The sequence below is a fragment of the Clytia hemisphaerica genome, unplaced genomic scaffold, assembly GCF_902728285.1.
Source record: "Clytia hemisphaerica strain Z4C2 unplaced genomic scaffold, Clytia hemisphaerica genome assembly, whole genome shotgun sequence".
NCBI lineage: Eukaryota > Metazoa > Cnidaria > Hydrozoa > Leptothecata > Clytiidae > Clytia > Clytia hemisphaerica.
Genome location: NW_027104154.1, coordinates 1,077,991 through 1,104,692, shown reverse-complemented (window position 1 = coordinate 1,104,692; position 26,702 = coordinate 1,077,991). Strand labels below are relative to the sequence as shown.

General features: G+C 35.7%; 1 protein-coding gene across 1 annotated transcript in view; it reads right to left on the bottom strand.

Annotated features, from left to right (window-relative positions):
- Positions 1 to 26,702, bottom strand: part of LOC136814076 (dynein axonemal heavy chain 5-like) — a 139,404-nt gene that overhangs the window by 6,258 nt on the left and 106,444 nt on the right. The window contains exons 63-88 of the mRNA XM_067070575.1: positions 23,107 to 23,364; positions 21,200 to 21,366; positions 20,740 to 20,841; positions 19,894 to 20,018; positions 18,924 to 19,182; positions 18,073 to 18,285; positions 16,817 to 17,037; positions 14,497 to 14,672; positions 13,438 to 13,569; positions 12,856 to 12,967; positions 12,362 to 12,541; positions 11,594 to 11,743; positions 11,097 to 11,134; positions 9,719 to 9,884; positions 9,305 to 9,447; positions 8,745 to 8,930; positions 8,212 to 8,323; positions 7,146 to 7,319; positions 6,785 to 6,921; positions 6,217 to 6,315; positions 5,825 to 5,960; positions 5,254 to 5,334; positions 4,594 to 4,782; positions 4,000 to 4,188; positions 3,223 to 3,336; positions 2,670 to 2,781 (exon numbers count right to left, since the gene is read on the bottom strand). Of these exons, the coding sequence (XP_066926676.1) occupies positions 2,670 to 2,781; positions 3,223 to 3,336; positions 4,000 to 4,188; positions 4,594 to 4,782; positions 5,254 to 5,334; positions 5,825 to 5,960; positions 6,217 to 6,315; positions 6,785 to 6,921; positions 7,146 to 7,319; positions 8,212 to 8,323; positions 8,745 to 8,930; positions 9,305 to 9,447; positions 9,719 to 9,884; positions 11,097 to 11,134; positions 11,594 to 11,743; positions 12,362 to 12,541; positions 12,856 to 12,967; positions 13,438 to 13,569; positions 14,497 to 14,672; positions 16,817 to 17,037; positions 18,073 to 18,285; positions 18,924 to 19,182; positions 19,894 to 20,018; positions 20,740 to 20,841; positions 21,200 to 21,366; positions 23,107 to 23,364 (3,971 nt within the window). The remainder of the gene's footprint in view (positions 1 to 2,669; positions 2,782 to 3,222; positions 3,337 to 3,999; positions 4,189 to 4,593; positions 4,783 to 5,253; positions 5,335 to 5,824; positions 5,961 to 6,216; positions 6,316 to 6,784; positions 6,922 to 7,145; positions 7,320 to 8,211; positions 8,324 to 8,744; positions 8,931 to 9,304; positions 9,448 to 9,718; positions 9,885 to 11,096; positions 11,135 to 11,593; positions 11,744 to 12,361; positions 12,542 to 12,855; positions 12,968 to 13,437; positions 13,570 to 14,496; positions 14,673 to 16,816; positions 17,038 to 18,072; positions 18,286 to 18,923; positions 19,183 to 19,893; positions 20,019 to 20,739; positions 20,842 to 21,199; positions 21,367 to 23,106; positions 23,365 to 26,702) is intronic.

Sequence of the window (26,702 nt, the reverse complement as noted above, 5' to 3'; positions counted from 1 at the left end):
ATTGCAATCACTAAAACACTGATCACAAAAAGTAGAAATATCAAGACGATGAAAATTTGAACGTAGATGGTTCGCCTTGCTTCCCAACGTGTCAATCGGACGTTACTTAGGAAAGCTTGAAGAATTTTTTGAGATTTTATAAATACAATACCAATGTTCAAAACATAAAAGATGGTCAGAGATGTTATCCTTGTGATGCAGTAACCGAAATGTGAAGGTTCTGTTACTATGATGATGGAAATGGTGATGGATATCAAACAATGTGTTATCATGTGTAACAAAGATAATTTAAAATCTGACAAAGTAACAACAGGTGTATTCTTCTTCCAAATAAACACGAAAATTGTTAAAATGGTCAACAATGTTGCAAGGGTACACAAAACTATAACAAGTTTCCGTACACCGTTTAGTTCAGTGTGAACTTCTTTGTAAGGATCTATACAAGCTGTTCGATATCCATTGTCAATATTGAGTTGCCCATTACAAGAAATGCAGTTGGTATTCCCATACAATGATTTGAAATGATTGATAGGGCATAGTTCACACTTTCAAGAAAACCCATTGGTAACATTGCCATATACTTTATAATGACCAGGCAGGCAAGTTAAGTTTGGACACTCATTGATAGTATAATTCAAAATAGTCTTCATCATTGGCACATTTTTCTTACCATTTAACAATTTTTCGTACGTATAATTTCGAGTAAAAAGCAATCTGAATCTGTCTTCGTTTGGAAACTTGTGAATGAAATGTATATAGAGTAATCTTTCCATTGCAAGGAAATAGGATGCTGCATTTTCCCTGATTTTGAGAAATGATCCAGCGACTGTGTAGAAGCCAGCAAAATGTTTTTCAACAGTAATAAGGTATCCGAAATAAGATAGAAACGCATTATTGAAATATCCAATCTTTACATGCTTTGGTACAGCCGAAAAACTTGACGAGGCCCCGTAGTCTTTCGCCATTGCCAACCGATAAGTATCTCTGATAACTATTAGTTTATTAAGTATTTGTATGTCATATGCTTTTGGGACATCGAGGTAGAAATCATGAGCAATTACACGAAACTGATTGGTGTATAGAAAGTCAAGATTGTTTTTTAAGAATTGCAGTTGAGTTGCATCTCTGCCATACAGTAAGATAACAGGTTTTGTTTGCAATAACCAAGATTCAGGAAATGTTTCTTGCCCTAGCCGAAAAGTTGATGAGTCATCAATGATATTAAAGTGAACACAAAACTTTTTGTCTTTGAATGTAGATAGACTTCTAAGAAAATAATCATGATTTAAAGGGTTTTCCATGGATTTGGGGTCCAATGATAGTAACAATAGGTTCGTCCAATTGAATGTTTTCAAGAAATTCAAAAGAAAACACGTGTAAAGTTCAAGTTCGTTGTTTAAAGTTTCTTCCATGTTGACGTCGTATATTGGGATATGGTGGAGGAGAGATCTCAAACGTTTTGTCATTGGATCGGGTAAATATGTTATAATTGCACCAATGGAAGATGTTAAATATGTTTTATTTGCTTCTTGAAAGAAATATTTTTCATCGAGCATTAATGTTTCCACTAATTTGTAAAGTTTGGTTTCGTTGACACAGACATCGTAATTTATAGTCTGGACAGCGAGTCTTGAATACAATCTCTCTTCAAAATAATCAACAAGTAGTTTGTTATGCTTCTTAAAGGTATCTTTAAGAAACATAGCAATCTCATTCAATTCTGTATTGTTACCCGTTTGATTCCGACATTCCGAATAAATCCCGATATTCTGAAGTATAAAATTTTGCTTTGCATCGCATTGTACCAAAATAAATAAGATAAATATTACTTGTATCATTTTCCAATCAAGTTCATCAGTTGTGATATCGATGTTGAGGGTAGAATTATGATTCTGAAGGAACTGTTTAGCCTTTCCCTGTTTGATACTATGAAAACTTATTAAACTCTTAGCCCAAAAACTTTAGAAATAAGCTATTCAATCAAAACAAAAAATAATATTTTGAATTAATTTAATCTTCGTTTTAGAGAGTGAACGCGACAAAATACTACCTATTTTCTAAAAGTTAATTTCAAATTAATAATATCTCAAAACCTTTTTAGATAATCTATGTAAATGAAATTGTTTTTCTTTTGTATGTTTTACGAACGAAATTCATAAGGAAATAAAATTTGCGTTGACCTAACTAATTTGTAAACCGGAAAAAGCTTTCCCAATATGACACTTTAAAGGTATTGTTTTGGAAAATAACTGTATTATAAAGAACTTACAATATCGGTCAAAATATATTGAGAATTTTGGTTAATTCCTCGTTTTCAGCAATTTAAAATTCGACCGAAAAAGTCGCTTTTGGGCAAATTGATAAATTTATTCAAATATTTCAATTCGGGAGGGGTTTATAGACTTCCAGGCTATATTCTGAGCCCTATTGGACCATTCTTGGACTTTTAGTTCCTCAGATCCTAAGGTCTCATGTCTTAAGTCTAACGTTAATACTCAGACTTAAAACTATACCCGTCCAACCTAATTTAGAGCGCTTCTAAATCGTTGCAGTTGTAAGATTCGCGGGAATTTCCCTTTTTTCTCAAATATTATGACTTTGATTGTATGTATCTGCTAAAGCCAAACAAAAATCACGATGAAAACTCCAAGAAAAAAAGGACAAAATACCTCTTGTAATCTCGAAATCTCTTCGTGTGCTTGAAAGACTGATCCAATAATCGAGCATGGCAGAGAGGGTCAATGAATCCAATGAACTTGTAATGTCACGCCCATAAACAAGCTATTTGATATAAAAAACAATGAATTTATATGGTTATTTATTTGGCTATCATTTCTAAATTAGCTGTCAGGAAAATTACAAGTGCGAATAAGTTGGAATTGAATTGCGATTTTGCGCTTGTTGCACAAAAGTATCATAGTTGCAAAATGACAGCCATATATAATCTCATAACAGAACATCCATTCTGCGCACACCACGCTCTGCTCTAGAGTGATGTGGCGAATGTGACGATCTGGCCTGGCCAAAACCCTCAGAACTGCGTTACTATTTGTTTAAGAAAAGATTCTTTTACTGAGCAAGTAGAATCCTCTCGGAGCTAAGGTTTAAACATTCACAATAGAAAAATTGATTTCGTACTTAAATTCACACAAAACAAAACTCGAAATCCAGGAATGAGTATGCGATGTTTCCCAATATTTCTGGAATGCGGTTCTAACTTACTTTAAAGATCACAGTCTTAATGGAAGACCAACTGATATGTTTGACAGTCATTTTTGTATGTTCGATATCTTGTAGACAATGCCCAATCATTTTGGAAACAATCGATAGCAATTCCTTTAAAGAAAAACATATATGCTTCGTAAGGACGCTGACTTCACTTTTTTATTAAAATCCACAAGAGCATCATTTGAACATTGTTAAAGAGCTCAACTCGTGGTAGTGGTAACGTGATGTGTTAATTAAGGGTTTTTCTAAATTCACTCGAACGACGCACGGAGCGATTTGGTGTCTCTATTCAGATTCGAGTATTATTCCCGAGAATTGAATATACAACTACTTTTGGGTTCTAAATAAACGCCCCCCCCCCGCTTGTTAATTTTTCGAAAATTTTCCCACCCCCCTGAACCTTATTAGGACCACCCCCCCCCCTGTTTATCAATTTTTAAGAAATTTATCAGCTTTCAAAGAGACGGTCCCTTATTTTTACTCTAAATAGCCTGATTTTAGCCTATATTTACCTTATTTTTGGGTTTTCGACCCCCGGCAGTTAGGCCCCCCGTTTATTAAAAATTTGAAAATTTTTCAGCCACCCCCCCCCGTTTATTCGAACCTCCCCGTTTATTTTGAACCTAAGAGTATGTCCCCTTGTTTTGACGGGGGTTTGTCACGTTGTAGTTATCACAGGGTTGCGAGTTAGTACATTTTACGATCCTCGAGCACTTTACATGTTATAAATGTTTCGAAATTTAATGAGATTGTTTTGAAAAATCAACTTACAAAGAACTTGCTGACGTCATAATTGAAAGGTGCAGGGGACTGGACACCACCTCGTCGATGACGTTGCAACAAAGCACAATGAAGGACGCATAAATTATGCAGGTATGCCATCCATTCGTACTTATTGCATGATTTCCAGATATCGATATCGATTAAGTGGGAATGCTGAATGAAACTTGATAACATGTCCTACAATACAAGGGAGAAAATTCAAAGATAAAAAAAATTTAAAAAAGGATCTTGCTACTGCGCAATTTGTAAAAATAGCTACATGACCGGCAGTAAGATGTTTGCCGTAAAAAATGACGGATCCTTAAAAGTAGCGCCAGTATAAAATTAGGTGTATAGAGTGACGGATTTTTACATTTGAGAGCTAGTGGTGTCAATATCTTACTGGCGGCACTCTATAGCTCAATCCTAAAGATACTCTCGACAGTTCGATATATCACAAGAATAACCGAGAATTGACATTTCTAATATAAGAGCATGAGGTTTTTTAAATTCGAAAAGGATTTCGAGTTTCTTAGGAGAAAAACCAACATATTGAAAAATGATTAAAGAAGTAGGAAGATGCTACATTGCAATCTAACTTACGGCTTTTGGGGCATCCACTATAACAGGTGTGCACATACGCAGCAGTGAATGATCAGAAAAGTCAGTAACATCGGCAGATAGCCATAAGCGAAATGTCGGGTCATGTTTTGTGATGTTCATGAAATGTGTCAAAATGGATGAGGTTGTTTCAATATCGTTTTGAATGGATGAGAGAAATAACCAGCCACCCTGAAACAAAATAATTTAGGATGTTTAGAAGGGGTTTAGAAAGGAATGAAACCTTAGCTACTTAAATTTCGACCAGATTTGGATGGATTTTCCTCAACCATATTACCGAGAAAGCTGAATCAGAATTGTTTGTTTTGCTTTTTGCTCAAGGCTGATACCTTCAGGGGAGAATCTTTTTTTAAATATCACGATATACTCTCAATAGATTTATTTCTGGGAAAAAGCATTCTGAAATAGGTTCATTTTGAAGCATATGGGGTCAATATCGAAATTTTCGGAAAGACAGCTCACCTTGTTCATCCTGAATGAATTCACAAAGTTTTTCAAAACCCCTTTCTTTAAATCTTTATGCATCCAACCGTAGTTGTTGGTTTCAATTTCAAAATTTCTATGACGGTTTTTGTGTTTAGTCCAAGTCGATGAGGTTTTGAGGTAAAGATTTTGCTAGGAAAACGTTAAACCCTAACACACCTTGTTAGCACATTCTTGAAGAGCTTCTAGGACTTCTGTTTTCCCTGTTTGACCGTTCATCTCCATTTCAGTTAATGACACCTAAAAAATATTAAAAAAACAAGATGACAAAATTTGTCGATCCAAAAAATTGTCGGCTTTTTACTGATTAGGTATGTGGCCATTCCTGAGATAGGGGTACGCTACAGAATACTAATTTTGACTAGATACCGCCAGTAGAGCCTAGAAGTGGCGCAAACTTTGCACCATTTAATAGCAACTATAGAGTTGGATCAAAGGGGGATCTTCCTTGAATTATGCGAAATTTCATTTATACTGATTTTCTAACTGGGGTGTGAAATTTTAAATTGCACTTAAGGGGGGTCCTCTTACCTAAGGGGGGGGGTCTTGACCCCTCTAGAAACTTTGCTTTCGGTACGTTTAACCGATGATTGATGTACACCACTGCAATGGCGGTCTTTTTTCTTCTCAATGCATCACTTGTAACCAATCAGCTGTTGTCAATGTGGTGCAATATTAAAAAAACATTGCAGGTTCGCATATTGTAAAGGGAAATGTCTTATATCTATACCTGTTTTGCAAGTGCGTGTTGTCTCAGCAAATAATATGACAAGAAAGCATCTTTTTTGAAAACCAACAATATGGGAATGGTGACAGGATTCTGCGCAGTGATCAATCGCAAGTCTAAAACACTGTCAGTCACCAGACTATGGAGTGAAAAAGTTGAAGTGAGAAGTTAAAGAACAGTAAATAGTAAATCATTAAACGCTGCCCTTATTATATCCAGTAATTTGTTGCTGTTCTCGTCCTATTCGTAATTTTCAGGTTTAAATATTTATTTTTTATTTTTTTATCAACAATTTCTCAATTTGTTTTAAGGTTTTGGCAATAAGTTCTTATAAACTTGTTCTTATAAAAAAGTGTATAAAACAGATAAAGAAAGGAATTCAGATCATGTCTTACTTTTTGCCAAGAGTAGTTGCGATGAAGATTTGGGCAGCTTGCATGAAACGATCAGGACGGAAAGCTTTGATTACCAGAAAGCGTTGCACTGGTGTGTATCTGAAAGACAGATAAATATGTAATTGATAAGTCGATATTTTACGTAGATAGGCTTCTGCTCATCCTCCGACGAAAGAGTTTTTATACAGGAAGTATATGTATATAGGGCTCCGAAATAGACTAAGTAATTTAGGACTTTTAGTAAGTCAAGATCTAGATCTAGGAACTAGACGGAACATAGGAGTGATGAGTGGGGATTCGAATCGGAAATTAGTATTATGCAAGCGGATACCAATCATTCTAAAGAAAGACATTTTTTGATAAACAAATCAGACGCGCCTCTTATGCTGATAATGCAAAATCAACAAAAAGAATTCATCAAAAATTGTTCTCACACGATGCGAATTGTCTGCCCTTTTGTTTAAGAAATTATGTGTAAGCAACTGTTAGAAGAGTAGACGTTGAATGATATCCTTTAAAAGTTCTTCTCGGGAAAATTTCAATGAAAAAACAGTTTTTGAAGTCCTACCGTTCGTCTAGGTGATCAGGTAAAGCAACTAATTCAGGTGTATCATGTTCGGCAATCTGTCTCCACTGCATTTCACGACCATCTTTCGCCATTTTATCGAAGGTCTCTGCAAACCAATCGAAATTCTGCGATAAAATCTAGAAAAAATGGAGTGGGGGGAAATTGAATGAAGTTATTTTACAAAAATACGAAACTCAACTTTTCTCAAAATTTCCATGGGATTTTTTAACGAATTTCCCAAAAGAAATCGTTATACCAGTAGTCCCTGGGAGAAGACAATGGCTCGGCCGCTAAAAGTTGAGTCATTATTCCATGTCTAGCCGGTTAAAATATTAGCCATCAAGATTTGTCATCTTTTTACCAGTAGGTATTGATATTGTTCATCCGTCATCCAATCAAACGGTTTCTTGATGGAAGCATTGATTTTGATGTTACTTTGAACTTCTGCTTGATATTGTTTGATAGCCGCACCAAGACGGGGGTCGATCAGAAATTCACGGCAACCGATAGTGATACGTTGATGAATATCTTCCGTCTGATGGAATAAAGGAAAAAAATGTTAGGAGCGCAGATTTTGTTAAAGCCCGGAGGCTAGTTGGAGTGCTTTAAGCTTTTCCAAGCAAAAAAATTATCGAATTTCGAAAAAAATATTGTTGCTGTTATTTTCGAAAGTCCGCGAAGCTTCTGAGAGGTCAAGCGCTGAAATTCTACTGTAGTGTCATTTGACCTAGATAGGATTTTCTACCGAAATACGGCACACTTTTCAGCCAAAGTACGCCATCTAGCCCTTTGGGATTTAAAAATCTTTGGTTGGGAGTAATTGGAAGTTCCTAAGCACATATAAAAACACGATTGAGATGTACCAGTGTGGTAGTCTTTAGACAACCTTGTCCCAGTGTATCTAAGGCTTTATTTACGTCAGAGAATATCATTGTCTAGCGCTATCAGCAAGCATTAAAAAGCCGATAAGACAAAGAGAACGAGGTTTATTTCAAGGGTAACTTGGGTACCCGTTAGCGGAAACAAAAAGCATAAACAAAACATTTTTCAAATGATATTAGGAAATTGTAGGTAAAGAAGTTGGTCTACTGTAATTTATAAATCAAGGCGATCAAAAAGTCCAAAACTTGAAACAGTGGAGTCTCTTTAACCCAAACCCCTATAGCTCGAATCCTCTTCAGCTCAAACAAGTTTTATGGTCCCTTCAGTTAAAAGTAATACATTGTAAACCTTACTCAATAACTAAAAATTTGTTTAACCCGAACAAATTTGTGTTCCCCGTGCGTGTTCGAGTTATGGAGACTCCACTGTATAATATAGTAAAAGGAAAAACAACAATTCCAAGACAGACTGAAAAATAGTAAAGGTGACAGTAAAAACAAAGCCATCGTTTGACGGGCTGAAATTTCGTAGAGACGATGACAAACCTCGATAGCGACCATGAGAGTGAACAACATTCGGTCTTCTTCGAAACGTGATTTCAAAATGACGTGGAATAATGAGTTTAAAACACGGTCTACTGCTGCTGGCACTGCAACCCTAAAAGCATCAAAGGAGGCTATTTTAGAAAACACGAACATTAGCATGTTCTTATTTTTTTGAGGTTTAAGCTTGAAAATGTTCTCTTAATTTCACCATTTGGTAAATATTTCTGTGCAATTTCATAAGAAATTGTGTGTCTAAAAAGCCTTAAAATAATGTTAACTTGTTTTTAATATTTTGGCCATCGGATCCTTATGTTCCTATATAGTTTGACCTTATAAAAAATGTGCAAGAAGCATCAGACAGGAGTTTGAAGTGACATTTCCATGCACAATTTTTACTAACTAAAACACACAGACAAAGGATAGGCAGAAAAAAATTCTTTGCCCACAAGATTTGCTGCAAGAATTGTTGGTTAATTGCTAAAACGGGGCAATAGTTATGCTAAAAATGATTTACGAATAGACCTATTCCATACCTGTCTGAATGCTTGATAGCGGACGCGAAATATTCCATGAACCGTTCAATGGTCAGTTGATAAAACTCGTTGATTTCAGTCATATTGGCTGCTACGGTGAAGAGAACGGCCGCCTGGCGAGCGATCGGAAGATAGGTCTCACGTGTTTCACGGATGTTTTCGTATACTTCTTCTGCACGGCATTTACTATAAGTATTAAACAGAGAGTTCACAGAATTACGTAAAAAGTTTTCTTCGTATCTTTTAAGAAGCCGTAGAGCTAAAGTATTTATAATTACATATGTATTGTTTTTTTCTGACTTCTACAGAGAGTATCATAAGTCAGGAATTGAATTTTCATTTTGTTCATTGAGAACTCTCGAGCTCTCGAGAAAAGAATTGTTCCCCTAGTAGAACATAAAAAGAATCTACCACAATTTGTGCTCGCGCGGCGCCGAAAGGGGTGGGGGGATTAGTTCTTTCTTTTGTCTACAAGTGCTGTGTAAGAAAATTGTAGGAATTCTTTCAAATGATGTCCTTCAAAAGGAAGAACGCGTAAAAGAAAAGGATAAAAATCGAACCCAAAGTATGCTTCATCGAAGAGTTTCTTGATGTTCAGAATACGACGAACAGTGCTGATTTGACCAAAACATCTCCGTTCAGCAAGTGTGGAAAGCAGTTCTGATTCGTGGTTTTCCAGAAGCTCTATGAAGCTCAACATTTCCTGAAACGAAACAATAATTGATAGTACTTTTTGGGAAATTTCAAATAATTTTAGAGGCAAGACCAATTTTAACTAAAGTGAAATTTTTATTCAAAATATCAATTACAGTTGATTGTAAGATATCTCGACTTTGTCTGTACCATAGAGCATAGCGTCGTAGTTTTTTATAATTGAAAGAATTTTAGACATGAGACAAGACATTCCCAAGTGGGAACCTAAGTCAGGGATCACTGCACATTCATCGTAATAAAACTGTCAGCTTGGCACGCACCTGATTTACATTACGTAATGCATCATTCAATTGAGATTTCTCTTTTGAAATGAAAAAATCCAGAAATATTTCATCTAACAGCTCACGTGACATTGGTATGTTGATACGGTGGTAGAAGTTCGATGGTGGTATTTCAATGCACTTCTTTGATGTCAAAAGCACCAATCTAAATAAAAGTTTACGGCGAATAAAATTAATAATCTAATCACCAGGGGGTCTTACAATTTTGCATATGATCGTCCATTTAAAACTTCGAAATGAAATATCGAATGATGCATAAAACCCGTGAGTAATTAAAATGATTTCATCTGTTGGCTGTCACCAACAATAAAATAGAAGCCCGATTGGCTAGAAGTGAATCTCCTCATCATCATCCTTCGATCTAGGTCTTTAAAGAATCTCCTAGGTAGGATTTGAAGACATTAAATCCTACCTTAGTTGTGTGGCCTAGCGCGCTTCGCGTGGTTTTCACACAAATATCGGAATGAAAGTAAAATTTACCGCCAGATCTTGAAAAATGTACCACTCCATAACAAAGGAATCTCCAGATTCAATCCATCAACAAAAACGCGGCACACATTTTAAAGGCTTCACTTTTCCTTGTCTAATAGTAGGGGGCCAAGCCTGGGGTTCCGTGACATCTTTTTTACGACGACCTAACCATTTTTAGTCTATTCCAAAGAACAGTATATTACAAGATATTTTTGAGAGGGAGGACGCAGATTTGGCTCGGGAAAACTTTTTGTGACCAAAATAGTGACGCCATAGGCAAAACTGAGGGGTAGAGAAATAGCTTATTTTTAAAAGTCAAAATAAACGAAAATGATTGTTACTATCTAATAGAGCATGAAATTCTAAGCAAAAAAATATATTACAACAACTCTCTGACTAAAACACAAAGAATTACAAGCTTTAAGACCAACTAACTGTCAGCTCTACTATGATTTGACGTCAAATCTTGCCTTGATTGTATTGACGTCGGTATGACTTTGAATACTATAAGAAAGGTTAAAAAGATTCGCTTCTAGCCCTTCGGGCTTTCATTTCAATGGTCACCAACCCTAGTTTTTGTTTCCAATTTCTTACCGCTTAGATCAAATTATCCAATCTACAGTGGTCAAAACAAAGTTTTTCGTCTGAGACGGTGAGTGAATTTTATACAGCAAATTTTGGTGAATTATGCAGAATTTTGAGACAGAAATCCTTTTTATAAACTTCAATGAGACGGAAACCCGTGTGAGACGGAAGAACTCATAGCCCTGAATCTAAGCTACTCATCCGTTGAGCTAGCAGCGATCGAGGACTGAACCCACGATCCTTGAATTGCAAGGCGGATGCTCTACCAACTGAGCTTCACGACCACTCGAATAATGGTTACCTGAAATTGGGTGAGCAATCGATTTCCTTGTTTCCAACCTAGTGAGAGAATTCAAAGGAAGATAAATACTCGTTTTGAATTTAATTGGCCATAAAAGGGACGTGTATACCTTATCGGCCCTTTTTACGCCAGTGACGAAAAAATAACGTCAATAAGGGCCGGCGTAAAAAGGGCCGATGAGGTAATCTAATCTAACTCAGTAGGTGGGAGAATAAACCAAAAATAAAGCTATTCAATCGCAGCATTATTTATGTTCACTCAAAACATTCTAATTTGAATAGTTTGAATATTTCCTTAATTCGAAACATTACATTTGTCCCCAAACTGGGATATCTATCGATAAATGACTTTCAGTAATTTGAGAGAAATTTACAAGTGACTCAGGAAATAAGGATTCAAAAGCTTAAATTATAAAGAAATACTAGAATATGCCCGAATCAGCTAGAGTTCATTATATGAAAATAATTCTACATAATCAAAGATAAAAATCAATATACCAATAATTTGAAGGGCCTGTTTGAACCAGTAAACTTTTGGTATGATTGTAGTATGCATTTCATTCGGTCCGTGATCTCGTTCAACTTAACATCCATTAGAACCACTCGATCACCATTCTGTAATGCACTTTCAAGTTTATCTTCACAGTTCTACGATAAAAAAATCATCATATAAGATAGGTACAAGAAAACTTTCACGTACTTCAAAGCTAAGGCTTATTTGAGACGTACAGCTACTGATTTTAGGTTCATCACCGGCAGATCTAAGGGGGGGGGGGTGGATCAAAATTTATGACGGAGAGAGTTATTTTTAGCCATTAGTATTTTATAGGGAAATGAAGACATTTTATCATAAATTTTGAAAACTCCTCAGATCCGCTACTAATCAATAACTCACACCGGTAATTAGCTAGTGTTCTAAAACATACCGTAACTATTACCTATAGATTGGAAAGTAATATTAGCGCTAAATTCTAACACGTTACAATGCCTTATAAATAACGGCTCTTTTAGAACCTTGATAAAAGGACAGAATAACACCCGTGTTTGTGCAGCTCTTGTTCTACAGTGGAGTCTCAATATCTCGAACACGCACAAGGAGCACAAATTTGTTCGAGTTATGGAAGCTGGTTTATAAGGTATTTTTAACTGAGGGGACCATGGCAAACTAAAAATTTTTAGTAGGCCATGAGGGGACTAGAAAACTTGTTCGAGTTCAGGAGATATTTCTTGAGTTATAGAGGTTCGAGTCAAAGAGACTGTACTTACATCAAAAGACATGACTTGAGCGTCCGAAAATATCTTCGTAATCAAATACAATCCAATATGGTAGGGGTCGCATAGCAACGTCCAGCTCTGGTAACATTGATGATTAGTGAAGATGCAAGCAAGTTCCGTTGAGAGTGGATGCTGCGGTAATTGATTCAATTCGAATCGTTTGCTTTCAGACTGTGTGAATGGATATTAGAGAGAACGAGTGAATGGATATTAGAGTGAAAAAGTTAATGTGAAGAATGCCGTAGTCGAAGCAGTGTCCAAATTCTAAATTCAACACTTTAAGCGAAAGTCATTGTATGCTAGGCGAAATCTAGCTTCATTCTTTTCAATGAATTTTCTAAAAATTACGTCACAATTGCTGACAGTTAGCCTGAAAAATCAATGTGATTTTTACGATCGCAGTTGTTCAAAGAAACCCTATGATGCGAAAATTTACCTTATTCTATAAATCCCTCTTAAGACCTGCTAGTGTATGTTATCCTTACCTTACTACCAAGGAATGATAGCAGGGGATTGTGGGTAATCACCAAATCTTCTTCGTCGTATCTTAACTCGTTTTCATCAAATACTTTCAACAACTCCTTCAATGAGACATTTCTATAAGAAAATAAATGAAAAGATTTCATGTTCTTTTCTACAAAAAGTTCAAGAAACGAGTTTACATGGGAGCGGTGATGAGGAATCAACAGACCATGTGTAGCAAACAAGTCGATAAGGTTTTCCTTGTCTTGGGGGACTTCTTATCCGAGGGGAAGGGCAATAAATCAACTATCGCTTAATCGCCCAAAAAATGATATATATTTTTCTTGAGGAGCCCAGTCGCCCAAATGGCCCATTACGTTCATTAATTACTATATCGGTAGAAAATTCGCCGTCAAAAATGTTCGTCGGTCAAAATCATTCATCGGCTTTAAAAATTCGTCGGTAAAAAATTCGGTGGTCACTTTTTACCGACAATATTTCTACCGGTAATGTACATTAATCCCTGCCGTTTGAACAGGGGAGGCATCTTTGGGTAAGGAGATTGGGCGTTTATTTGTCTTTAAACATCAAATCGAGACACACACCTTTGGTCGACATTTTGAGTGCCGCAATAAGTCATATAAGAAGCAGCGATCATCACGTTCACCAAAAGACTTTCTTGCCTGGTGGCTGTACATTCACTTTGTTTGTCCCAACACTTCCTCAAATCATGTAATCTTGGAAAAGAAAATATGGAAATGACATTTGCTATTTATCACAAATATCTTATATAAAACACTAGATAGAGCTACTCTGTCTTTCTCAAGCCACAGCAGTTGAAGCAAAATAATGCGCCATCTTTGCTAGGCCCCCCCCCTTGCTACAGTAGAAGACTGCAGTTCGATACCGGCGAATTGTCCAATCAGAAAAAACAACTGACATTGCAGGAAATGAGTAGGTGAGAAAATGGTAGTGATTGATCGAATTGACCGCACCAAACTGTAGTCTACTCAGCGAAGAAGGCGCATTATTTTGCTCCGGTCAGGAACAGAGTAGCTCTATCTAGTGTTTTATTTATACAACAGTTTTGCTTGTTACATCATCCTTCCTTTCTATTAAAAATTTGTTGGGTGTTATACACCATTACGATGCAACAGACTATTTAAAGCAATATAGTTATGTTTATAACATCAACAATACCTAGGTTTCAATGAGTGCAAATGAGCCAGTGATATGTAATGTTTTAACCTTCTATCTTGCCACTTTAATTTTGAGCTGAAAACATAGCTTTACCAGTTTTCAATTCAAAGGAGACAGGAAAACAGTTGAAAAACTAGATTTTTTTCAACGTACTATAAGTAAGTAAGTTTGCGACCGCAGTCGAGGGCGACCCGAAGGCTCCCTTTTCGTATAGCTGTCTACCCGAAGGTAGGGGAGAGCGCCACTCCTTTCCCTGGATTTCTTCGCTTACCCTTGATTCGTCTCTTTAGTAGCTGGGCATCAAGTAGAGAGGCATCAAGTACCATTTTGGGAATCTTTGGTATGACCCGGCTGGGGATCGAATCCACAACCTTGCGCATCGTAGCTGGATGCTCTACCTTCATGCTACGGTCGCTATTCATTCAACAGCACAATGATAAAATATAAAAAACATAAATGCTTACCTGTCAAACAAGGAGTTTGTTGAATTTACCAACACACTGTATTCTTTGATTTGTTCATTCAATTTATGTTTCTTGATGGTGCTAGCATCAAAACGCGATAGAATCTCTTCCATTTCTTGTTCAAGACGTGGTAAATCATCTTCAGTATAGTCTTCAAATGAATCATCAAATTGTTCCTAGGGAAATATAATGGAGCGATGGTCAAGTGATCTAAAACGTCAGCGTTGGAAGCCAGGGGTTCCCGGTTAAATCCCCGTTCCCTCTAATATTCCGTTCAGTTCATACATAGCTGGCTGCAGTCGTGGATCCATCAAAAACAATAGAAACAAGCTAGATGCTGAATGGACCTACCTGATGATGAAAGTTAGATAGCAATGCAAGGAGAAAAATGAAAAAAATCAGTCAGAATACATAGCGTTTAGCGAAAATGCATAACGCAAGAAATTCATCATTGATTGATGGTAGGGGAGAGGGAAGGGTTGTAGGGAAAAAATAGATAGAAAGTTCTGGTCGCAAAAATCAGTTTTATTGACAATTGAATCATGCTTGATGGTGAGCAATTGTTATCAATAATGTTTTTGTGTGAAAAACATAGAAATATAAGGAAAAAATCCAATGAAAATATGCAAAAACGGCGATTTCCGGAATTTTCAACCGGAAAAAATTTTTTCTCAAAAATCGAACTCGGCCATGTTTTGAGCATTGCGAATACGCATCTTTCTGCAAAAAATCAGAAAAAAATAAAAATAAAAATTCGAGAAAATGTCAAAAAACCGGTTTTTCCGGCATATTTCCGGCATTTTCGGCCGGAAAAAAATGTTTTTCGAAAATCGGGCTCCGTCACATTTTAGGTATTATCATATTGCGTCAGTGTGCAAAATTTCATGAAAAAAATATAAAGTAAAGCTCAAGAAATTCAAAAAATACCGTTTTTCCGGCGAAAATCGGCTGTTCCGGCGATTTTTAGAAAGTTCCGGCTTCAAAAATCAGTTTTATTGACAATTGAATCATGCTTGATCGTGGACATTGATATTAATAATGTTTTTGTGTGAAAAACAACGAAATATAAGGAAAAAGTCCGATGAAAATCTGCAAAAACGGCGATTTCCGGGATATTTCCGGCATTTTCAGCCGGAATAGAATTTTTCTCAAAAATCGGACTAGGCCATGTTTTAGACATTGTTAATACGCATCTTTGTGCAAAAAAATCAGAAAAAACTAATGATGAAATTTCGAGAAAATGCCAAAAAACCGGTTTTTCCATCATATTTCCGGCATTTTCGGCCGGAAAAGTACGTTAATTGAAAATCAGGCTCTGTCATATTTTAGGTATTGCCATTTTGCATCAGTGTGCAAAATTTCATGAAAAAATATAAAGTACAGCTCGAGAAATTCAAGAAATACCGTTTTTCCGGCGAAAATAGGCTGTTCCGGCGAAAATAGGCTGTTCCGGCGATTTTTAGAAAGTTCCGGCTTCAAAAATCACTTTTATTGACAATTAAACCATGCTTGATGGTGGGCATTGCTACAAATAATGTTTTTGTGTGAAAAAACAACGAAATATAAGGAAAAAGTCCAATGAAAATCTGCAAAAGTCGGACTAATCCATGTTTTAGGCATTGCTAATACGCATCTTTGTGCAAAAAATCAGAAAAAACTAATGATGAAATCTCGAGAAAATGCCAAAAAACCGGTTTTTCCGGCATATTTCCGGCATTTTCGGCCGGAAATGAATTTTTTTCGAAAATCGGGCTCCGTCACATTTTGGGCATTACCATTTTGCATCTTTGTGCCAAAAATTAGGAAAAACTAATGAGCCAATCCCGAGAAAAGCTAGTAACGAACGAACGAACGAACGAACGAACAGAGGTTAATTTATAGGACCTCCACCGGGGTAGGTCCAAAAATGACTTAAAGTCCAAGATTACTGGGCTATCCATGTATAATTCTCTAACCATCTATAACATCGTAGTTGGTTGACCGATTTATAGCCAAGCAGGATTATGTCTAAGATGGCTAAGTTGAATATGGTTTTTTTGGCTTAAAAAATTTTTTGGATGTCATTGAGATTCATAATTAAAGGGGCTTCGTTATTGAGACGGGGCACACACCAAGATTTTCAATTTAAGGGTCAAAAGTTGCTTAAAATAGGAATTATTCAATGCTAATTTCACCGTGAGAGATACCCTTACCTTTTCCTTTGCAAGAAAGTAGTAGTTTGCGATCCCTGATTTTGCTTATCATATTGTATATTCAATTTTTACCCTAAGCCAAACCCACAATTTACTCGTTTTTATAAATTATGTCTGAAGCCACTTACATCATTGACGTTTTCTTCACTAGGTCTCATGTTTTGTGCCATCAACAAAGCAGTCTGGTCTTCTTTCTCTTGTTTCAAACCTTCCAACATTTGAACAGATTTCATGTACGGTTGGTATTTACGGCTGAATTGAATAACCAATTGGATGTATTCAACTATTTGAGCAGCATCTTCGGAAGAATATTTAGCAGCGTGTAATGTGATTCCAGCGCTCCGTTCATCTGAAAAATAGTGACAACTCAGTTAGCATTAATTTCAAAGCTCTTAAGGGGCTAGATCCGAAACTCCTAGATTTGGAATGAAGCCACTTATTTCCCATCCAGAACGCGTGATCCGTGTGTCTTTCAAACAAAATTTCGAAATACGGGGCGAACTTAAGGCTTCACTTTTCCTTGCTGGAGAAAGGTTGAAGATTCCTCTCTAGCCCATTCGAGGCTTCAAACTCAATGTTATTTAGCACGTTAGACTGAAAGTACCGATTTCATTTTTCGATTTTTCTTGTCGGATATCTGATTAACCTTTCCAGCGCGCAAACTTTTTTTGAAAAATATAATTTTGTAATCCAAACTCAAACTTAAACTGGCATAAATACTTGCAACTTAGAATTAGAGAGTGGTTTTCGATACCATTAGAAAGGTATCTACATAATATTTCAAAAAGCATTCTATGTTTATACCCTTTTAAATCAAGTGATCTGAAGCTTTAGCTTCAATTATGGACCTGGGTATATTGGCCGATTTTGAGCGTTTATACACGCCACTCGGGGTTGAAGAGTCAATAAACAGGTGTTCTAAACGTCTCCAGCCGTCTCCAACAGATTTAGAGATTCTTTACTCTAAAATCAAAGGGACGAGTTTTCTTCAAGAACAATATAAATACAACTTTACTGTAACGACCCCAGAAAAATTGAACCTTGAAAATGTCTGTTCGCAAAGAACTTTGAGGAATCTTTTTTAAGTTGTTATAAAAATGATGTCAAATTATCTCATCTTATGTACACAATCATGGACAAAAGAACTGTAGACTTTTCAAAAATTCCTCAATAGTGCCAAGAAAGGCTTTGGCTTCTGGAATTGTCACCCCAACTCTCCAAATTCAATAAAAACAGCATTGGCCCTGGTAAAAATGGGTTTTCAGAGCTTATTCTGAATTTTTCATGCATTCTTGAATAAGTCTATAATCTTTTGTCCGAGATTGCAGTTCCTTTGAATGAAAACAATTGTCTATTCATTATTATTTTATCTTTTGGAGCGTACCTTTTTGCGAGGTTGACAGATTATGCTGTGCTGTTCGTAAGCTGGTGGGGATTTCTTCACCGGGCGCAAAATAAGAGCAAACGGTATTCAAGACATCTACGGGGAGGCCTTCGCACCAATTATAATTGTTCATGTGTTCACAAAACTTTTGTGTATCTTGCATGACCAGTTGGATGGATTTCCACGTGGTCTTATCAACACGACCATCAGCTCCTACAAGAAAAATGTTATCGAAAATAGTATTTGAGTTACCCAGCATGGTTTAACAAGCTTGAAAGATTTTCTCTTACGAATTTGACATTGTTAGGATTTGTGATCAATGCAATCTGTGGGACAGGTTTTCCTCTCTTTGCAATGGTATCTTGATATATTAACCGCTGGTCTACCACTTCACATTACGTTCAAGAGTAGAATCCCCAGACATAAGAAGTTACACGCTTTTTTTTTAGAAGCATACACTTTATAAGAATTTCCATGATGAAAATGGCCAAAAAATTAAGAATATAAAGAATATCACCATCATAAAAATTTTCAATTTTGTTTTTTTATGAATATATTTTCAAATGCATCTTAAATCTTCTCGAACTGATTTAGCTGACCTATTTTATTTCATCTTCATTATAGCTGTTCCTTTCCACGCTTTTTACTTCCTTTTACTAATTACTTGAAGACCATCGACGATTTTAAGACTATGACTGATAAAATCTAAAAATTAACCTTGAGAATATGTTAAGAATATTATTGTATGATGATTTCGACCAAAAAGTTAAGAATATCCATGATGAAATGGATTTAAACCATTCTTAAAAAAAGCGTGTAAAAGAAACACGAATTTATAAAAATCAACAAACCTAAATGAGAAAACATTCTATTGGTTGTATCTTTATTTCTCGATTTACCAGACCCAACTCTCGAATATGAATTCTCACTGTAAGACCCATCCGTTTTTCTATCTCCTTTATGGGCAGCGATGACGTAATGATTGAATTCAGGCCGTCTCAAAAGGATCATCAAGGCAACCATAATGGTAGCCACTAGAGGTGGAGGAGCTTGGTAGGCACGCAATTTCTCAATACATGCACGGTCAATCTTGACTTGGAAACTCTTGAGCTGAAAGAAAAATAATGTACATAAGATCATAAGATTGAAATCGATGTTAAGGGTGACTTAAAAGCCATCCCAGAGTTGATGCTGTCGTGCCCGGGGATATAAGAAAGCGCAACACGTTTCCCTGAATTTTTTTTACAGGCAGGAAGAGATCAAGTATAATTTTTTTTACGTTCTTTGTAAGACCCAATTTCGGATTTAACTCAGTATCTAAGTACCCTGTTTGGCGCACTGGCTATAAGCAAAAATATCGAGAATATTTGTTTTGAGATAGAATCATTTTTTCGTTATGATTCCGTGGGATTGACACGGAAAATCAATCAGATTGTATCGATGAGCGCAGTTTTCAGCTAATCTTAAAGTTTTTTTGATATTTTATCGTGAAAATCAAACGGGATCAAAGCATAAAATTAAAGGTTTTATTTTTACATAAGTGTTCCCGTTTCTTATCAGACACATATTTCATATCAGGACAGTGTCTGCCTAATTGTTATATTATGCTGGTAAGCAAAAAAATGTTTTCTTTTCCTTTTCTGACCAAGCTTGCGAAAATCTTGTGAATTAAGATTGATGAGTAAGCAAACGATATCACTCTTATTTAAAAACAAAACCTTTAAATCGAAACACGCGTGTATTGAGTACAAAGAGTTGCGAACAAAATGTTATCAAGCTTTGAATTAGAAACAAAAAAAAAACAAAAAAAAACGAACGTACTAAATCCTTAGCAATGTCCATTTCTACGATTTGTTTTTCAAGTAATTCTTGAGTCTCCAAAATCTTCTCATCCAAACTTTTGATACGATCTTGTGATGCGGACTGTATACGATCATATTCCTCATCTGAAATTTAATAATATAAAGCAGATAAGTTCACAAAAAGGAGTGCCCGATATAGACCTTTTCATAAATTACGTCATGAATATCACTTGTCTCAGTATCCAAACAATTACCATGGTGATTTTGGCCCTTGAGACAAAAAAATGAGTTTTTTATGCATAGAAAGTGGTTTTGATAAAATCCGCTGGGAGTTAATCATCATGGTAATAATTTCAAAACAAGGCAAGTGATGTTCGTAACGTAATTTGTTAAAAAGGTCTATTAGGAGCTATAGTCTTAAAAAACTATATGAAAAACTGAATCATTTGAAAGAACATGGAGGTCAATCTGCTATCTAGCAAGCTCGGAGATCAGGCTACAATTATTGCTAAAATTTATTTACAAAACTCTAATTTTCCACTCAGTAATTTCTCTCATGAGCCCGATAGACCCCCAATTCTAAGTTTACAATATCATTCTAAATATCCACCCGAATATCTGGAATAAGGATCATCAGCTTTCCTTCGACGAAAGCTACTATTTTCGACGTAGAAAAGAGATAATTTTCATAGAAAATGGATTTGAATAATAACATTTCTAGATCAAAAATTCATCAACGGGAATCCTTTTAAATTTCCCTTTGGTGTCACAAAAAAAGTGCTAAATTTTTACAGTGTGGTGTACAAATAGTGGCTAAGTACCACAAGCTTAGATCCACTTTCATTAAAAATACGAGATTTTATACCTAGTTCATCTTTTTCTTCCTCCCAAGAGAATTCTTCTTCGCCCTCCATCAATTCACTGTCATACATGTGCAAAAATGCCGCGAAATTCCCATTTCCAACGTCTACAGGATAAAAGAAATGTTGATATAATATGCTATTTCGGAACATCATTCATGAAAATCGCTATAAACTCATTCTGGTGTCACCACATTGTGCCTTCGAATTTCCCTCCCAAAATCATGGAACGAAGCAGACTTTACCCTGCCAGCGTAAAATTAACAAAAAAATAAAATTTACGTGTCTATAAGACTAGAGCAGATTGATGTATTCGTGTCTTTCTGACCAAATAAAGCACATGTGAAAATCAGAAATGTACCCGGCAAAGCGACTTTTATTAGTTCTTCGCATTTTCAAACATATTCCCAGCAACTATTTTTTATAAAGTTTTCATACAGTATATCAACGATAAAAGAAACTCACTTAATTTTGCTTTGAGTTTTTCGACGAGACATGATTTATTGAAGAGTTCATCTAAAAGTCTTTCCACTTCATATTTGGTGTCTTCGTGTTCTTCTTCCAATGTTTTCTTCTGTTCTCTCATTTCTTGTAATTTCTTCTCCGCTTCAGAAATGCATTTCAATGCAACACTAAAAGATGAAAAATTTAGTACACTATTTATTTTATTGATAATAGCTACACTTTTTTATCAGATTAATTTTTATCTATAAAAGAACATAATGTCCAAAATATTAAGAACAAGTTAAGGGCTCTGACCATAGTCCAAAAATTGATTTTGGTATTTGAACATAAAAGTTATATTTCAGGTTCCTTAACACTTTTAACAAAGAATTGCCTTTATAAATTGCTTTTTAATCGAGTCCCTTAAGAGTAATTAAGAATTTAATTGCAAAAATGACGTTATGAACTTTAAAAAGATGTTAATAATATGTTGCATCACCCTCTTTTACAAAAAGTGCTTAGTTTTAATGGGTAATTAACTTTTTTGTTTCAAAATTTCTTTATACTGTCCGCAAAGAATTGAACTATTTTAAATTTTGCGGAAAATTTTTCTAAAACGATGTGTCAAAAGTTATGACTGTTTTTTTAAACAAAATCCAGATGAAAAATTGATGAAAAACCACTATTTTGAAGATTTCGAGACAAAGAAGCATTTACAAAAATTTTCCGCAAAGATACACCATCTACTGCGAAAGTTTTTTCAAAATGTTTTTTCTTCGCCGAAACTAAGCTCTTCAAAGTTGAAATACTCTTCCTCGCAAAAGTCTTCATTTTCTTCTTCGTTAAATTTTTTCAATGCAACATTTGAATTTTCAGATTCAGGAATAGTTTGTCTAACAGAAAATGTATAACATGCCATAGTTTTGTTGACTACATCAGTCAGAAAACACATTTTAAACACGGCAATTATGAAAAATTCACTATGGTCAGAGCCCTTAAGAACATTTTAAGGTTTCACGGACTCTAAAACACCAGGAAATCGCAGAAAATCACAAATGAAAATTTTGGATGTTCTTAAAAAAACAATGACGCCAAAATGTCAAAATATAAGAACAATTTGAGAACCAATTGATCAAATATAAAGGTCATTGCAGTAGAATTAGGTGTAAAGCTTACATGCCTCGATATTGTCATGGGAATGAGAACAGGATAAGAACAATTATGACGTTTGGAGATCCAAAAAAAGAAAAACAACTTCCCTTTCGAATGGGGGTGCTCCGCTGAGGTTCGAAAAAATAGACCCTACATGGGACTCGTTTTTTCAAAAAATTTGCTCCAAATTTTCTACTTTTTCCCCGAATATTCCAAAAAGGCACCCTACGAGGGACTGATTTTTCTATTTTGGTGTTTTTGCGACCCTACCCGGGACTCGTGGAGGTTAAAAAAGGTACCCTGACCAGCGGCGCATCCCCGTAACCCATTTTTCCCTAGTACCTCTCCCCCGGGGAGCTATTGGTTCAAATGAATAAAGTTGAAGGCCTTTAGAATTTAAAAATGTTCTGGTACCTATAACAGTCTTACATGTTTTGTTAAGTTACGTAACTTCTGCCATTATGGAAGAAAACCTTGCGAAAATCGAACGTTTCCTTCCATAATGGCAGAAGTTACATTATACAGATGAGTTTCCATAATTTAAACGCGCAAGGGGAACACCCAAATTTGTTCGAGTTATGGAAATTTCTAGTTATTGGAGTAAGGTTTTTAAGACATTGTTAACTGAAGGAACCAGCAAACTTGTTCGAGTTAAGGAGGCATTTGAGTGATAGAGGCTCCATTGTATAATAAAACATGAGAAACCATTATAGGAAACAGAAATTTTTTGAAAAGTAGGTAGTAATGGTACTAATCCAACATTCAAACTGACTTACCTTCGCTTTTCCGTTTGACCTATACAAGAATCCACTTTCCTTTGCATAATACAAACGAAACAACTAAGAAATCGCTTGAAAGTTGTGATACTAATCGCCTCGTGTTTCTGTCCAAATGATGATTGCAAATAGGTGAAAACTTGTTTCTTTAAAACGTCAGTGTCACTACGACCTTTGAGGTGAGTGTTACCAATCTCGCTCGAGGCTTGTTTCAGGAACATTTCATGGATTGAAAGTAAGGTGCTGGTGATCCTTGACCTGAAAGAGAAATTTGATAATAGTTACACACCAAATACGTTACACAACCAACGAGCCTAAAAGTTCTTTTTGCAAATTTGGAACCACTTTAGAAAAATTAGATTTAATCCTGATCCGCGAAATTACGCGAAAAATCTAGGAACTCCTAAAGTTGGTCCAATGTCGACATCTCTCATCTAATTCTGACACCCTTCTTTAGAGATAAGAAGAAAAAAAAAGGTCGAAATCACTGATTGAAAAAAGATTTTTTCCTCTCCAACCGCTTTTCAAATAAATATAGTTTTGATAAGCGATTCCGATTATTCTATTATTCCTAATTCTAAAGAATGGTGTCGGAATAAGAAGAGGTATGTCGACATTAGACCAATTTACGATACTCAAGAATATTGACACATATCAAGACTTCTACCTAGCTCCAAAAATTTGGTTTAAATGTTCGCGGACATAATTATTTTTGTGTTTAATCGGAAAAACAAAGTTTGGTCAATCATTTTTTTCGACCATTATTGGCCGGTGTAACAACTGAACTAGACAATACAGAGGTTAAAGCCGTTTATGTAGAGGAAAAATGCCGCGTAAGTGATGAATTATAAGACATTGAGGCCCCTCCGAATTTTTACCTTCTGCGGGGACAAAATTCCCACCCAAACTTTTATTTACCGCGCGGCTACTTTTCCTTTCTTTTGTACGAATTCGTCTTAGACTATAGGATCGTCTACGAGTGAACATAAGAACACCAATCATGTTCAAATATGCGAGCAAACAGCTTGGAAACCTTACTAATGGCACCCTTTTCTATCGATCCCTAATACTGCAATGCTCTCTCTCTCTCTCTCTCTTCAGTGGTCACTCATACCCACAGATTTAGTTTCAAGGAGTGATATTTCCTTAAAAATGATTTGTGCAAAGTTATATTCATTTTCGAATTACTTTTTTTCAACTACGAACAACATCAGACATCAGAAATTCTTTAAATTTGTCCCCGAAAACTATACCAAACTATACCAAGTTAAGTTTTGGAATCAAACTGAAGTGGAAAGTGTCGTGACGATAGTTTTGAGAATTTAAACAGTACATTTTATTTAAAAACAACAGTTGATTTTACTTTTTTGTTCGTTTGTTCGTGGGATTCTTTTAGCCAGTGGGGATGAAATTAACGGACTGAAACTCGATGGCATTGGTCATTTTGACGTGCCGTGTGTCTCAAAATTATTTTTAATTGCAATGAGAAATTGAAAGTGAAATTGAATGTTTAGTGTCTGTTTAATGTAAAGTTAAAAAAAATCGCTAGTGTAAAAAGTGAAAAAAGTCGCAGGTATAAAAAATGAAAAAATCGTGGGTGTAAAAAGTGAAAAAAGTCGCGGGTGTAAAAAGTGAAAAAATCGCGGGTGTACAAAGAGAAAAGTTACGGCTATAAAAAATGAAAAAATCGCGGGTGTAAAAAGTGAAAAAAGTCGCGGGTACTTTAGGCGTACAAACTTTCGCGAGCAGAAACTTTCGCGAGGACGAAAAATCGCGAAATTCACGACATTTACTTTCGCGAATTTAACGGAAAGATATTTTTTGCGAGCATAAACTTTCGCGAATGAAGACGTAAAGTTGAGAATATTCACATGATAAAATCGCTTAGAGGGACAAATACTTCTTGAAATGGCTTGAAACATTTGACCTTTGTCTTATTAGTCTTTTAGCAGCCTAAAAAGTGTCATAAAAGTTGCATTTTATTCAAAGTTTGAAATTTTACAGATTTTCTATTTTGTTAAGAATCTTTCGCGAGCATAAACTTTCGCGAATGGCCCTTCCTAGAAATTTTAAAGACATTTACTTTCGCGAAAAGGGCCAAAATTCGCGAAAATCGCGAAAGTTTCTGCTCGCGAAAGTTTGTACGCCTAAAGTATAAAAAGTGAAAAAGTCGCGGGTAAAAAAAGTGAAAAAATCGTAGGTGTAAAAAGTGAAAAAAATCGTAGGTAAAAAGTGAAAAAGTGAGTGCATTAGAGTGAAAATCCCTTATATTTTCGATATCTTTCATACTCGCAGTATTTCCCATTTTTTTTCTCCCTGCAATTAAAAATAATTTTGCAACACACCGCACGTCATAGATTATCCCATTTTTTTATGGCTGGTAATTTGAAATCCATTGTTTTTGAGCCAGAAAATTCAGTGGGGACGGAAAAACCAGCACAATATTTTGCAGTGAGGATTTGCTTATCTGATTATTTTCAGCAGAGACAAAAATTAGGGTATAGTTTTCCACCCGAGACAATATATTGGCCAATTTTTCCTGTTGGTCTGTGAGAAGGGGGTGTGATATATGTTTTTATTTATTTTACTTGCAATCAAAATTTCTTACGTCCATTTATTTCACTTTGAAAATATGTCAGTCGTTCGGTCAATAAAAAATATTCTCGGAACAGTTAAAATTCACAAATATTGAGCCGGGGGGGGGGCACTCAAGGTAAATACGTGTGCGGCCCTTAAGCCCCCCAGCGGTTTGCGCGAATGGGCTTTTTCACTTGCGCGAATGCGTGAAAATTAAAGAAAAATTGCGTGAACGCGTGAATTGGAAAGCTTTGAGTGAACAAAAATTGTGTGAATTCCGAAAAAATATTGCGTGAATGCGTTAATTTGGAAACAACAACTGCGTGATTGCGTGAATTGAAGGTCTGCCCACCCCCCCCCAGCGGGGGGTATATTTTCCAAGCTTCCCAAAGTGCTCTGTAAGGGTCGAAATCAGCGAAAATTAGAAAAATGACCATATTTTGCCTGAAAATGGTCAAAATTTTCAAGCAACGTAAGGATCGATTTTTCGCCCAAAATTTTCTCTGCACTGTAAGGGTTCGATTTCAAATGCCTAATTTTGGGCCACGCGTATGGTCGTTTTTGAATCGAGTGCCCCCACCCCCGGATTTTGAGTCTAAATTTTTTTTTAAACTATTACATACTGCTAAGTAATAGTTATTACACGGTATCGAGTACAAAAATTTATACATTTTTCGAGTTCAGATTATTTGTCATATTTTTTATATTTATTTGATTGTTCAATTGTTTTACAAGTTTGTTTTGGACACGTGATTTTAATTGTTCTCTTTAATCCACGTGTCATTAAAGAGAACAATTAAAATCCGCGCAATGTTTACATTTTACTACTTTTATGTCCCTTTAAATGTACACCTTTCAGAGATTAGTAATAGTTATTACACGGTATCGAGTACAAAAATTTATACATTTTTCGAGTTCAGATTATTTGTCATATTTTTTATATTTATTTAATTGTTCAATTGTTTTACAAGTTTGTTTTGGACACGTGATTTAATTGTCTCTTTATCCACGGTCATTAA